Source organism: Strix uralensis, chromosome 1, assembly GCF_047716275.1.
Source record: "Strix uralensis isolate ZFMK-TIS-50842 chromosome 1, bStrUra1, whole genome shotgun sequence".
NCBI lineage: Eukaryota > Metazoa > Chordata > Aves > Strigiformes > Strigidae > Strix > Strix uralensis.
Window position 1 is genome coordinate 83,659,016 of NC_133972.1, and position 15,552 is coordinate 83,674,567.

At 38.8% G+C, this 15,552-nt stretch overlaps 1 protein-coding gene across 5 annotated transcripts in view; it reads left to right on the forward strand.

Moving 5' to 3' along the window:
- The window catches only part of PIGN (phosphatidylinositol glycan anchor biosynthesis class N), a 111,335-nt gene that overhangs the window by 81,591 nt on the left and 14,192 nt on the right, over positions 1–15,552 (forward strand). For 4 of the 5 annotated variants that reach the window (XM_074873660.1, XM_074873679.1, XM_074873689.1 and 1 more), the window contains exons 20-24: positions 4,145–4,253; positions 7,884–7,986; positions 10,425–10,527; positions 12,684–12,770; positions 15,462–15,517. In XM_074873660.1, the coding sequence (XP_074729761.1) occupies positions 4,145–4,253; positions 7,884–7,986; positions 10,425–10,527; positions 12,684–12,770; positions 15,462–15,517 (458 nt within the window). Of the gene's footprint in view, positions 1–4,144; positions 4,254–7,883; positions 7,987–10,424; positions 10,528–11,757; positions 11,917–12,683; positions 12,771–15,461; positions 15,518–15,552 lie in introns of those variants that run through there. The other variant, XR_012629524.1, reaches the window with a different exon arrangement.

The following is a 15,552-nucleotide window of genomic DNA, read 5'->3' on the forward strand; positions in this document are numbered from 1 at the left end:
ACAAAGGAAAACGTTTGTCAGAAGACTGGTATTTCTAGGCAATATAATTCCCTTGTTCTCCTTCTACTTTTGAGTTGGAGTTTTCAGTGGGGACAGGGAAAAGGGTAATCTTCAAAAATGCTGGTTTGGAGCTTTTTGAACACATGAATTTAGATTTACAACTCCCAAGCAGTTTTAAGCATGAGATGAATCATCTAATCAGATGAAACGTACTTATTTTGCAATGACAGACAGTGATCAGGGCACTGACATTCATATACATAAGCACACACGATCAGGTTCCTTCTTTGTATATCTGACAAGGGGTTTCTTAAAAGTAGTTTTTGTATCTCGTATGTGGTGTTTGGAGGCAGTCACTGAAGGTTATGCTTTCCTCTGATAACGTTGTTCCTTCCTAGACAGGAAACTCAGATTGGTTGTTTGATGTTTCTTCATTTTGGAGAATGAGAAGATAAATTAATTTGCTACAGGTCTGTCTTCTTTGTGTGCCACTTTTCTCCAAGTATTGACTGAAGTGGAAGGGAAAATATGGAGTCCCTTCCTCATACACTTTATGGTTTGTCTTGGGGATTCCCTTAGCCACTCTGCTAACATCTTTTATAGGTTCAGCTCTGACTAAAAGCCTTTGAATTACACAATGGAGAAGGAATAGCTGGTATTTCTAGATTTTTTTCTTTTAGCAAAAAGCCTACTGATCTGGCCAAACTTCTCTGATCAGGATCCCAACTCTCTTTTTTTTTTTTTTTTCTTTGAATCCTTTTCCTCTTTGTTTTGGTAGTGTCTGTGTGCAAGAAACCTATTTCAAATCTTTCATTTCACCTCACCGCAAAGTTTTGCATCTGCTTATTTGTGATGAGAGAGATTTTCATGTAAGAGAGAATATTTCCCAAAGGCTCAAGTAGTTCTTACTTGCCTGAGTTGTTCTTCACAAGTTAATTTGGGATTACATCTGAATAAAGACACTTCCCTTTTCAGTTCTCTTCTTGCTTCAGTCAGAGAGAAAGAGGGATTCAACATAGCCTAGGCTTTTTGTTGTGCTTATGATAAATTTTTTTTCTCTTCTGAAGACAACTTTCTTCTTTCTTGTCCGAGTGAGCTTCATCTTCCATCTGGGAATTAGCCTGTAGTGAAGATATCATGCCTGTTATCAAAGAAAGCTTGTTCCGTTACATTAATCGCTCTCCTTATGGTCAAAAAGAAATCTGAGTTGGCAGAGACCATCAGAGTAGGCAGAAAACCCACCAGTTTGTGTGTAGTCCTCCACAGAAGAAATAATTCCCTGAACTATGTATTTTTGTGTTGGTTTCTCCACAGATGGGACAGAGTGTACACCTTAGCAAATGATATGAACTACATACCTATATGGATTGGAGACACCATTTACAGGCTACTCATTTATTCACTGGGTTTTGTACCTACATGCTGTAGATTTCCAACATGGGTATTAGCCTTAAAGAAACAAAGAAGTCCCAGACAACCAAACAGCATGATCAAAGAAAGTTTTCAGCAAAAGTGAATGACTACACAAATTTTAAAATGTAACTTCATATGGTTACATTTACATTTCTGTTACAAAAACTTCAGTTATGTTTAGACCTAATTTTGAAGTTTTGATACATGTCACTGTTTGAGGTGGAAGATACTAAGTACACCCTCACCGTTTCTAAAAATTGCTAAGAGTTTCTCAGGTTTTCTCTTGATATTGTTAAACCAGGAATATTTTTTTTGCTGTATTTTGTTTGCTGTGGCAAGGAGAGAATTGTCTTTTGGTAATGCTACTTCTGTCTTCTGGTGAGGTGGGTGTCAGTCTCTTTTCCCAAATAACAAGTGATAGGCCAAGAGGAAATGGCCTCAAGTTGCACCAGGGGAGGTTTAGATTGGATGTTAGGAAAGATTTCTTCACCCACAGGGTTATCAAGCATTGGAACAGGCTGACCAGGGAAGTGGTTGAGTCACCATCCCTGCAAGTATTTAAAAGGTGTGTACATGTGGTGCCTAGGGACATGGTTTAGTGTTGGAATTGGCAGTGTTAGGTTAATGGTTGGACTCAATCTTCAGGGTCTTTTCCAACCTAAATGATTGAGTGATCTTTGAGAAGTCATTAAGACCAGGAATGGTGAAAACAGGAGTCCTTTATAATCCGTCAGCTAGACTGCTGCAGTGCTTACTGTACAACTTAATTTTTTGCTTCACTGCCGAAAACACTGCTATTTCCATTGGTTGATAATATTGGGCTACATTATTATTGTAGGAGGCTTGAACTTCATGTGGGTCCAAGGTGGTCAGTTTATTAGTTTTCTCCTCTAAATTAGGAGGAGAAATAAACAGTAGGAATCCATGTCATATTGGTGGAACTAGGGGACAGGAGGAGTGTTTTCAACCAGCCTTGTACAGTGTCCAGCTGATGACACTGGTTCTCCTACATTCTCTCTATGAATTGTTATCATGTTAGACGCTTAGGAGAGATCCCAGACGGAGCAGCTGGTGAAGAGGTGTTGGGACTGCAGATGTCACCCTTGATTTCCTCTTTCTAGCTGCAACCTGTGGATGAGTGTTCCTCAGAGGCCTACTCTCAAGCCATTCAAGAATAATCTCTGAACTTCAAGGAAGGTTGTGAAGGTGGAAAGAAGACAGATTCTTAGCTGTAGACCTCAGTTTGTGTCTCCAAGTTGATTCTGTGCTGTTCCAGAGTCCTGGAGGTGCTGGTGAAAGCTGAGAGCAGTTTCAACATTACTTAAACTGTTAACACAGGAGTCTCAAAAGCAGATGCTGAGCCCTTCCCTAGACACTGGTATAGATCTAGCAGCAGTAAATTGGCTTTACTAACGTGCCCAGGTCATCGCAAGTCTTCCAAGGCACAAGATACATTATGGAATATGACACAAAGTGAGTGCAAAATGACTTCACAAGTAGGTAGGGGCTAGCAGAGGGATTACCAGAGCTCATGACACTAAAAGAAGTTGAAAAGATATATCAAAGGGGAGAGATCTGGCCTGAATACAGCAAAAGCATCACAAATAAACATCAGAGGTCTGAAGGGGCCAATTCCCTGAGCTTTTGGAGATTTAATGCTTTGACCTACCTTATTGATGTCACACAGCAATGCAAGTTACATGTTCTTGTGGCCTGAAATTAAATAGAAGCAGCAGATACTGAGCACCGGTAAAACCAGGCCAAAAAAGAATGCTGATGCTAAGTGTATCCTCTGCAGGTACCACTCTAGGTATCACTGTGTCTGGCAGGGGAATGGCAGCTATTCATATGGTAAAAAGTGATGGATGTGAACACTGCATAGTTGCTTTGCACTAAAAAAGTCACAACAGCAATTATATCTTGTAATGCAGTTCAAAAGCACATGTTTGCAAAGTACTGTGCATGCTTGATTTGCCTTTTAGTGGAACTTCGGAGTTGTGAATAAATAGCAGTAATTGAAAGCTTGGCTCAAGCTTTTCTTGGATAATTGTCATCTTTCAAAAATAACTGACTCATGGGGTAATTTTCCTAAGGTTTTTTGCACCTACTCGATGACTCAGTGGTGTCTCTTGAATTAGTCAAGAAAAAAAATCCCTTTTCAGCTTCACTGCTTCTCAAGGCAGAAAGCTCTGCTTGACGTGGTTCGGACAATTTCGTTTGAACAGTCTGCTAAGATTGCAGCTTCTTTCCATCTTTTAAAATCCACCTCCATTCTGCGCTGCTGCTGCTGTCTCTTCTTACAGGAGCTGCACTGCCCATGCAAAGCTCTTTCCTTAACTGGCCTTCCCTTGCACCCTGTACCTGATCCTGCAGCAAAGCCAGATCTTCTGCTGGTTCTTTATGGATGCTGTTTGAGGGCAAGTGCTCCTTAAAAAATGGGGCATATGTTTTCTGTGGTTTGCATGAGTGTTTAAGGAGTTACCCTTAACAAAGGTCATACCATGTCAAATCAGTGATCCAGGCCACTTGTTTAAACTATTGTAAAATAGCACAAATAAATAATAAGAATAAAAAAAAAAATAGAAGGAAGTTTAAAAAGCAGACTTCCTGTTCTTATGATGATTCAGATGAGGTGTTTATGCAACTCTAAAGTATATTTACATATTTAGTATGGGATGGCAGAGATCCATACATTAATTATGTGTTTCATTGTCTGATTTCTTCTTTCTAGATGTTGAGCGTTGCTCTTTCAACATATGTTGTAAGCAGCACCCATGACAGTCTCAAGAACAAACAGGGATTGCCCGTATTGAATCAAATTATTAGCTGGATGACTCTAGGTAAGAACATCTTCCCCCCCAAGCTGATAGTTTGTGAGGTTTGCGGTTGGGGGCGGTGACACTTTTTTATTAACATCTTACTTTTGCACATATTCCTTTATTTGACTCCTAATAGTTCTTCCATGTGTTCACTATTCTTTTCTAAGTGAGGTTTTTTGAGGAATGTCTTCTAAAGTATTACTCCTTTGTAGGTTTATAATAAAATGCAAACAACTTCGATTTGCAAGTAGCTTTATCTTTTGTTTTGAATATTATAAATATCTTGAAGACCCCTTTTAGGGATATAATGGTATAAATTCCCTTTTTGTTTCACTTGGAGCCAGGTGAGGGTGATCTGAGATGTTCTGCAAGCAATCCAGTTAAGCATAGGGAAGTGAGAAAAGGTTGTTGCTGTATTTCAATAGAAACAGGAAGTTGCAGCTGACAGCGGAGACCCTTGGGGTATGGAAGTCCTTTTCAGAGCTGCTTTGCAAAATACCTGTGAACTAATGATGCGAAAGTATGTTTGATATCGGTTAGAACCTAATTATTAAAGAAAAAAACAATTTACAAATCTGTGGATTTTTCATCACTCTAAATCTGGGATGATTAAACAGAGCAAACGTAATTATCGCTGGCGTTGTGGAATACAGTAAAGCAATACCTTTTGATTTGAGCTATAAAGTAATTTCTGTAGAGCTCTATTAGAAAATGTTAAGCATTGTTTATCCCCAAGTGATCTGGGATGTGGGATTTGTTTTAGAACTAAACATATCCCATGCAAAGTTTCATAGCAGCTCTTTGCTAAAAGTCAAGACCAGGAATTTAAACATAGATTAACAGAAGAATTATGACTCTTGTTATCTAGTTGCTGGATGTCTTGTACTGGTGACATTGTTTTAACTTAAGCAGATCTTGTCAGTTTTAGCAGTCCTGCTTCTGTTTGAACAAATGGATTCAAGATTAATACAACTGATTGTGATCAGTGTGTGTGTGAGCAATGCTCTCTTTGTAAGGTATTTTTCTTTGGAGCATTTTTCTTTCCATCGTGCTTTCCGAACTCTTCATAGCATGCTAAGCTAAGTGGGGATCTCTGTGTGGATGAATTCCTTGCAGTTGTAAAGTCCATGAAATCAGTGATGTCCTGCTTGGCTTACTGGAGCAGGAATTGAGGGTAAAGGTTATCTTTCTCTCCCGTGTAAGGGTGAGACAAAAACATTTTTCATCCAGGAGATGATTTGGGCAGTCAGAGAGGTCTAGAGTTATGAGGAAAAAGTATATTAGAAATTCTCTTTGCTGTGCATGATGTTTCTATGATAAAAATAAAGCTAAATGTGAAGTAAACTGTATGTACCCAAAAAGTCTACTTGCTGCCACGGCAGTATTGAATATTTTAGCAAAGTCTTTCAGACTGGAAGTAATCATTTTAAGTGAATATGATATACAAGGTAGGAGCTTTATGTGCTTGCTAGAGTTGCTCTGCATAATTAAACACAGAACTAAGCAGATAAAAAGCTAAGGCATCCAACAACAGGTCCTCAATACTCCTGTTGGAGAGAAATGCCTTGTCACCACCATAACCACAACTAGCATCTGCCTTGTCACTAATGTGTACCACAAATGTGGCACCATAAGAATTAAGGTGCCAAGGTCTACTGTAGCTTTTCAGAGTTAGTGGCATTACAGATGGTCAAACTCCTCTTCATCTTTTTGCTTAGTTGTGGAAGAATGGCACTGTTACTTACTGAACTCTCATTTTGCACCTCTGTGTGTATTTATATAATCAGAAACACAGTTATCAGTATTTATTCATAATAATACTGATATGAGTATTATTATCATGTCAGTGTGATAATGAGACAGGCCTGTGTCGAGCTGGCTTGAGCTGTTACACTGTATGGTTCATGCAGTGTACGTTAACTGCAAACATAGAGGTAAAAACAGGAGGCATAAAGTTAATCCAGCTGTTTCCCGTGTTCTTCAGAACCATCTTTATGTTAATCTCTAAATTCATGTATATTATGTTTTCAAGTTTTTGTCAGTGAAATCTATCATAGCAACTTGCCAAATATTGAGGAATTTGGTGGCACAACTGTATGCAGGGGACACATACAGAGAATTGTATAGGTCAGCCAGAAACCTGCAGGTCTTTTGATGGTTAATATCTGATGTGTTGCATGAGAGAAGGAAGGGAAAGGCTAATTATCACCCACCAGTCACTCATCTGTTCTCCTCTGTGATTGCGCTCAGAGAGTGATACACATCTGATGTGTTGAGTGTCATTCACAGAGGCCAGTTCCCACACTGAATTTCTTTCCAGCTGTTCTGACTTGCAGTGAGGTCCCTGGAGTTCCTTCCTGACTCGGGCCTGCTTTAAGTATAGAAAACTACAAGTGGTGCTGAAGGACTGGAGCACCCTTGAATTGAAGTCGCTTATTCTGTAATCACAGCAGTGGCCAAAGCTGAAAGCCAGGAAATAAAACATACTGACCCACAGGTTTCAGAGATGGCCTCATCTCTCTTTCATTGATAAGTTTACTATAAATTCTAATGTATACTATGACAATAAGCATAAGCAAGCACTTTCCGTATGTTATAGTTTTATTTCTGTTCCTTAATGAAGTGATTATTAATTAATTATGACTTACTGTTGATGTAGTCTTTGATTTAGTAATATGAGGGCACTATACCACAATGAAGAATCACACTGATGTTATTGTCAGTGCACTTCTTTATTAAACACATAAAATTTTTGTTTTTAAAAAAACAGGTTAAAAGATTAAATCACAGCAATGCTTTTCCTTCTTCCCTTCCTTCCTTCAAGCACTGGCTACTTTTCCTCTGCTTTGCTTCCTCTTTACTCAATCTTCCAATAGCCCATTTCCTCTCTTCCCAGTTTTCCTCACCTCCTGCAAACTGTTGGGCCCTGTCCTCACCTGAAAAAGTTTGCTGGCTAGAGGAGCTTCTTTAGGGGCATCACAGACTCTGCTAACCAGGGCTGACTGGGCAATTGAGCAATAGACTGCACTAAGGAGCAACATGCAACTCTTATGATCCCACACCAGCATTGGAGAAATGCATTACAAGTTTAAAGCAAGCAGCATCAGTCATATGACAGATAGGTCCCCTGTAGTTCCTTAAATCTTCCTGGTTTAAAACTTTCAAGTGGAGAAGCTAGTAAGTTGATAGTTTCTGTATCTTTACTGCCAGTATTTTCAGTTGCACTTCAAAATGTAGCAGGTTTCCTAATCTAATCCAGTGGAGCAATGGCTCTGTAACCACAGTCTTTTCACTGCCAGAGGTCCTTGAGGCCATGGTAACTGGTTCTCAGCGTAGTATTAAGGACTTTTTTAGAGTGATGCTTCTGCATCATCTTAAGGACTTATTAACATCAGTTCATGAGAAATTAGAAAGGCTGTGAGGTAGAAAACTAGGGAATTAAAATGTTAGAGAACTAAAATTACTTTTGAGAAATACTAAGCATTCCAAACATTAGGTTTTCTTTAGCAAAAATAACTTCTGAAAATAGAAGGGCGTATATGACCAGTATTGAATTTCAGTACATGAAGTGTCAAGATTTGAAGAGCATTATCTTGTTACCGAGGATGAAATGTTTTGCATATAGTGACTGACAGATCTCTTTTATTACAGTTTCTTCCTCTGTGTTGCCATTACTGAGCCCCACGTTCCTCTTTCAGCGACTGTTCAGCATATTGCTCTCCCTGATGTCCACCTACCTGCTCCTCAGCACAGGGTACTTCTTTCTTACTCTATTTGGATTGGTCTTGCATATGAAAATCAAGGGCTAAATGTGAAACTGCTGAATCTCATTAACTTTTCTGTTAAAGGTGTAATGTGTGCTTCCAGCTGTAATCTCACCATTCATGTGTCCTTGTTTAGTTTCCTAAATAAGTTTCAGGGGAACTTCCATATTCCTCCTTGTATTATAAATACAGTTTTGTTGATATTCCTTTCAGCTAGACCAAGCAGTGGCTGGAAGGGTATGTATTCAAACAATTTTGCGCCAAAATAAGAAAGTCTGGTTGAGTTTGTCTTTTGTTGTTTTGGCATGTGCTTTTCTGCTTGCAAACAGAAGGAAATAACTTCTCTCCCAGATGCTCAGTACTTGTGTATTTATGGCTTAAATAACGTGCAACAGGAAACAGGTAGCCCTTAGCTGAGGGAAAATTTTATTCAGAGAGATTTTCATGGAAGTAATTTTTTTCAAAGGGATGCTAAGTCCCCACAAAGAGTAGGGCTTGCTTCTTTTTGAATAAAAGACAACTCTTTGGAGCTTGTAAATGAAGAAAACATTGTGTCAGCCAACCCTTTTTCTTCCAGACTCAGTAGCTTTTAAGAGCATAATTAATGGGGAGTACAGGAACCATTCTTTCCGCCTTCCTTCCCACTTATCCTCTGGATTTAGTTACACTGGAAAATTAAGTGAAATAAAATATCTTCCAGCAGATATTTTGCAATAGCTGCCTCTTGTGGATAGCCTCATTTTAGACGAAGCATCTATTTTATTTTTTTTTTAATCTCCTGCCTCCCCTTCCTCCCACTTCCCCTTTAAGATTTTGATCTTAATCTTACTCCTGTCTGCACACACACTTTTACACTTAACCTTCTTAGCCCGTCCTGGCTACTGGATAAAGCATGAATGTTGTTCTCTCTGAGGCTGGTAACCTCCCTCTTTGTGTTTTGGTCCTACACCAGACCACTTAAACGCTGAGAGCTCTTTGCTGTCTTCATACAATTCAAATAGACGAACAAATTTTGGAACAATTCTTTTTTTTAAAAACAAACAAACAAAACAACTCCAGAACAACCCATCATAGCAAAAACAAGGTACTCTATGCCAAAGGAATACATTCTTTCTCTCTTCAGTGCTCTGTTATACCATGTGATGATAACCCAGCACATTGCCCAGGTAATTACAGCACCTCTCTGGATGCAGTTAAGTGGGAGTATTGAAGCCAGCTGAAGAGCATGATTGCATACAACCAGTTGTCACTGACTCAGTTGAAGATACTCAATTTGTAGACAAGTGTAGACCATTGTGTGGATTGTAGGTACTTTTGTTACTGACAACCTAACCATTGTTTTCTTCATCTTTAACTGCTTGTCATTCTGACAATTAAAGCAGAAATGTCTCCAAAATTTTTTGTTCCAGTTTGAAACTGCTTTGTAACTACAGAAGTGGGGAGGCACATCAGAAACAATACCAAGATTAACTGCCATGATTTTTTTATTTTTAGACAAATAAGTGTGTGTCCAAAGGGGGAAAAATATTAAAAGGAAAAAATTTACAATCTTGTCAGTATTAGTGTCAGTATCATAATTTTATCCTGAAAGAAAAAAAACCTGAGAGGCATCATGAAATGCAACTGACATGTAGGAGGCAAGGAGAAACTAATATTATCCAATAGCAGTCTACACCCCTAAATTATCTGGGCATTTTAATCTCTCATGTAAGTACACTCATTGTTTGCTATGTTTGAGTGTTGTAGGAGCCAGAAGTACTCCTCTGAGATTGGGGGGGTGTAGCTCGAACAGCTTAGCAGCCTTGGTTAGAGTATGACTTGATGCTGCTATTGCGATGGATTGGTATATAGGAAAGAAAAGTACGTTTCACTTCAGTGAGATGTAATGCTCTTTTTATTATACAGATGCTTCTCTCCTTGGAGCTAGACTGAGATCACCAGAATGAGTTTGTGTGATCAGGTCCTAAAGAGACACAATCTCTTAATTGCTGTCTAGGTTGGACTGTAACCTCTCAGTTCCAAATAGCTCTCATTACAAAATTTTCCATTGTGCAGAAAATGGGTGCCAAATGTGTTTCTTTTTTTCCTCTTTCTTTGAAATTTTATTCCAGTTTTCTTAAAATTAATCATGTCACAAAGGGCACTCATCCAGTGTTGTGGCAGCCATCAAATGAGAAAATGGGTGCAAAATATGACAAAGCTGAAGCAGCCTCTGTTTCTCCTACTTCTACCATTAATTACTGTATGGCTTTAAACTTCAACCAGTCAACTGTGGGTACTTCTCAAAAATGGGGAGAGAAGGGGGAGAATGCCACTAGGTGTTTGTTATATCATTTGTGTGAAGAAAAAAGAAAAGAAACACGTCAGTATTTGATGTTAAATAGTTGTTAGTGACTGCAAGTACTGTCATTATTATGTTACTCTTCAGGTATGAAGCTCTGTTTCCACTGGTGCTGTCTGGTTTGATGTTTGTGTGGATAAGTATGGAGCAAGAAGCACTGCAGCACTATGGTCTTTCACTCAAACCAAAGGTAACAGCGTCGCATAGCTATAGCACATTTTATCTTTTCTTTTCCTTGAGGATATAATAAATATTCTGAATGTTTTTATAGAGCAACACTTTGCATTTCTTTAAGTTTGGGAAGCCAGTATCAGCTGTTTTATGAAATGAGAATGTGACCTTGTAGGAGAGGTTTGTAATTTATGTTATTGAAGATATTCCACACCAGAGCCATTTCTAGGAATGTAGGAAATCAGTTTGACTTAGTGGTACGTTCTGTAGGCTACAAAGCTCTGTTCATCAAGCGTAGTGCTAATTCGGCATAAGGTACAGTAACTCTTTATATGTAATGTCGCTGTACTTTTTTTATTCTGATGGCAGAGTTATGAGTGAGAGACTGAAAAGAAATAATTTGTTTCCTGAAATGACCCACATGAAATACCAGAAATCTTAGTTTGACTTTGTCCTTCCACTCTTTCTTCAAGAACGGAGTTTTATTTCTGATTAGGCAGACAAGGAGCTGGAGACTGACTTGGATCTACCACCTCCTCAGATTTGCCTGGAGAAGAGAGAGTTTTGTAATCAGTGCAACTTCTTTCACCTTAAAATTTAGTATATTGTCAGCAATTGTCAAAGCCCATGCTGCTCACACTGCTACTTAGCTTTTAGATTAGGTCAAGGGTTAAACAAACTGTGGCTATGCCGTTGATTCGGTTAGATCTGAAGTGCCGGTTGCAGAGTCATCTGGGTGCGTGAAGCCAGGCAGGCAGGTGTGCAGCACAGCTCTCTCCCACTCTCCGAAATATGCCGTCCTTGGTGCAGGTCACAGAGAACCTGGGTACAGATGCGTGGGAGTGGCCAGAGTCACTTGTAAGACAAGTGGTAGTACACATCTTTCCTTCCTTTTGCAGCTCATAATAATTAGTGAGAGGTGCCGGGAGGTGAAATCTGAGTGAAGGCCGTCACCACAGTGGACCTGGCACATACTGTGGTTTTGTGGTTCTCCTGCAAGGAAGACAGTTTTAAAACTTGAGAGAGATCACATTTTACGAATTCAAGGCTGAATATCAGAAGTGAAAACAGGAATTGCTTTTTATTTATGCTACATATGTATTTTGTGTGAGCATGTTTTGTAGTGTCTTAAGTGATAGAAAAGGAATCTGTATGTAAAAATGTACACTTAGTGCAAGGCTGTGATTGCAACCAGAGGTTTCTAGCACAGCATAGTCATCTGTGGGATGTACTTTCTCTTCCACTCTAGAACCTTGTCTACCTTTTTCGTCTTGTTACAAGTCATCTGTGATGCTTACCTGTCTGATGGTGGTCTGATGTTCTGTTTGTTTTAAAATAAAATTCTATTAAAGCAATATTAAACAGTGATGAACACTTCATTAATCAAAGGCAAATGAAAAGAACATAGGTAAGCTGTAATTAAGTTTTCTGTTGTTACTCCCTGTATGTCATCTGACTTTTGGTTTCAGGTTAAAGGAACAATAATGCTTACCCCTGCTTCCCATTTTTAGGTTAGAAAAATCATCTATAGAATGCCTGTTAATATAAGCCACAAAGTAAATCTTATATTAGAGAACCCATCTTAGTTCTCTCATGATGTGAGATTATTTTTAATTAAAATGTTGTCAGTGTTGAATGTCTATTACTTGAATTTTTTCTTTTCCCCAGTGAAAAGGAGTTCATTGACCTCTTAAACTCCGTGAAGACAATTTCTCTTCAGGTCAAGTGATACTGTGCTGAGAACTAGTGAAGGAGATGGAGAATATTTTAGTATTCTCACTCACAACATAAGTCAACTGAGGATAATTGCAGTCTTTTATTTCTGTGGGTCTTTATCCACATGCTCATGTGAGCAGTGGAAGTGTGTGTGTGTGAGGAATATTTATGATGAAAAAAGATGATGATAAGTCTAAGGCATAGAAATTCGTTTTTAGTGTAGATATCAGCGGAAGCTCCACTGTTCATTTGATCATTTCACTTGTACAGTCTTTCTGGCAGATTCATTAAAGTATAATGAAAATATGGGAAAGGTTTGCAGTGCTCATCATAATACTACTTTAATAACAGCTGATAGGGAAGGAGGTTTATTTCTAATTCATTTCAGTAAAAATATGGTGGTTCTATCAAAGTACATCAGTTGATATTTCATATTGATTTCTTCTGCTGTCTTTCTAGCTTGCTGTTTTCAACTTCTCCTATGCTACTGATATAACTCAGTTTCGACAACTCCACCTAGATGATGTCCGCAGGGCTTTCTTCTTTGTATCCTTTTGCCGGTTGCTGTGTTCCAGGGAAAAGATGGGTTTGTTTCAAAAGACCCCACAATCAAAATTTGTAGACTGGAAACAGAACCTGGTGAAGATAATTCAGCCAATGTTGGTCAAAAGACAATTGGTCTCGCACGTTATGTTTTTTGATAAAGTAGTAAAAAATTCAGTATAAACTGCACTGTTTTGGAATCTGGCTCCTTGGCCACTTTGAAAAGTTTGGTCTTTTAAGACCACTACAGTTGAGGTAAACTTTCTTCTAAGGAGACGTTCTCAGTTTGGGGTTTTTTTATTACATTTTGGCTGGAGGGAACTCATTCAACCTTCACAAACCAGTTGGAAAAGATGATATTAGAGTTATTCTCATTTTGTCATTTTTAGAGTATGGCAGTGTGTTAGGAAGAAAATGTTAGGGGGCAGGCATTGGCCATGGCCAGGCAGATGAGATGAGGAGGAAGGTTCCTGCAGACTCTTAGCGAAACGTGTTCACAGAATCTGGCCTAGAATTATTTATATCACATGTGGTTTCTGCTGTTAGAAATGATATGGGCCTGGGCGGAAAGGGCTGTTTGTTCTTGTTCACTTCATAGCAGTTATTTTGCATTACTGTAAGTGAAACTACAGCTGATTTTTTCTTTTAATACTGTACAGACTTGATAACATTGTAATTTTTCTCTTCCTTTTCTGCATGGGACTGCAGTTAAGTGAGAGGTATTTGGCAGCAAGACTGATGGGTGTGCAAGCAGGAGAGAAATTATGAGCAAGTCTAGAACATACGGGTTTCTAGTGCAGGTGGGTTATCACAGCTGGAGCTGAGGAGGGAGTTGTCTCAATACTGGTTCATGCAAAACCAGGCTTTATAGTTCATAGAATAACCAAATCTGAGAGGGTGGATGATAGTTGCAGAGTCTACACTGCTGGAATTTGGGACAACGTTGTTGTACATTGGGAACCTGCAGCAGAGGAAGCATGACAGATACTGACCTCATTAAGAAGGCAGTTCAGTGCTAAGGAAGGAGGGAAACCAATTTGCTAGGTGTTGAACTTTTGTGTTTGCTTTAGAGTATACCTGAAAAGCAACTGAGACACCCTGCAGTAAATTTATCAATTTCATTTGCTATTCTGCTATTTTAACAAAAAATAAGTAAAGCTACTGCCGTACCAGATGCTAAAAATTAGCCAAAACAAAAACCAAACAATGCAATTGTATTTTTTAAAGCTCCAGCATTGTACTACTTTAATCTAACACTTGAATGTAGCACTATTTTAATCTCATCTTAATCTAAAACACTTGAATGTATTTTATTGAACTCCTGAAAAAATACACAATTTGCATCTCTCATTTGCAGAGACCGGATATGATACACACCTGCTCAAAAGATGTTGTGTTTTTTTTAGTTTAGATGCTGTTTAATGTTTAGAAATAGTGGTATTAGAAGAGAAACCTTTTCTACTAGAGCAGTCACATTGCAACTATAACCCTGTGAACTGTATATTTTAAGATTGCCTCAAGGTTCCTATATAGGGTCCAAGTCAGTATGTGCTGAAGGACCTTATAGCCTGATCTTCCAGAAGAAGATTCAGATTGCTTATGCTTAGCATTCTGATTAGACCTATGTACTAGTGGTATTTTTTTATTTTATTGCAGAACTGTTGTTCTTATAAATCTTAACTGGCAGAACTGCGCAATGCTGTTAGACTGCTGTGTTACTAAATTTGAAATTATGTGATACTCTTGGGAAGCATAATTTCTTTCTTTATGCTGACCTAATCCTTCCAAAATATAGCATGTAGAATCCCAGTGATTCTGCTGAACAGTTGGTAGCATATTGTTTATGCAAAGACTTAAATGATCCAGTGCAGGAGCTGTAACGGGAGCGGAAGGACCAGAGGGAGCTCTGGCAACAGCAGCCATCGTCACTGACTAACCCTCTGCCTGATGCAAAAAAGCAGTTAAAAAACATTCTTTGACTGAAGAGATGTGAGCTGTAATGGGCCCCAATGAGCTCAGGAGGTAGAATAATATCTTTCATGGGCTTGTATAGCAGCAAGTGTTGTACCTAGATGAAAAGAGTAGGGTTTATAAAAAAACTTCAGCTATACAGATCCTGCCAGAGTTGTCCTCCCTCCCTCAAGTAAGGAAAAAAAAATGGGAGTCCTGTGTTGCAATGGGTAGACTCAACATAACCTTTGGACAACAAACCTATGGGAGGGATAGCATAGGAACCTCCAGTCTTGTTTCATAGCCAACTACCTCTTCCACGATCAATTCCTTAATAAAGCCATCTCTTTTGGTGTGCGGTACACCTACATCTGTCACTACTTTCTGTAAAAGCATGTGTGTTTGAATGCACAGCTGGGATTGTGGTCCAGGGATGTTCTTATCTTGCTAGGTAAGGGCCCGGAAAAAATAAGTTGCAGCTTTCTGGCAGGGGCCTCAAAACAGACTCTAATATCTTACCCAGGCAGTCCCTGACTTTTAAAGTTAACATAGTCATGTGTGAAATCTTGGGAAGAGCTAGGCAATACTTTGAATTTCTTAATACAGTATAGAATTGTAATAGTGGGTCAGCTTCTTGTAGTTTCATGATAGAATTTTGAAAGTGAATTGGAATGAAGGGGGGAAAATGCTGGTTGTGTTTTACTGTAGCCATTTCTGTGATGTATTTTCCTTAAATACCTCTAGGTTTTCTTTATAGTGACAGCCTTTTTTGGCACCGGAAACATAGCTTCTGTTAACAGGTAAATTTTATTCACTGATTTGAGACACAGGGTAC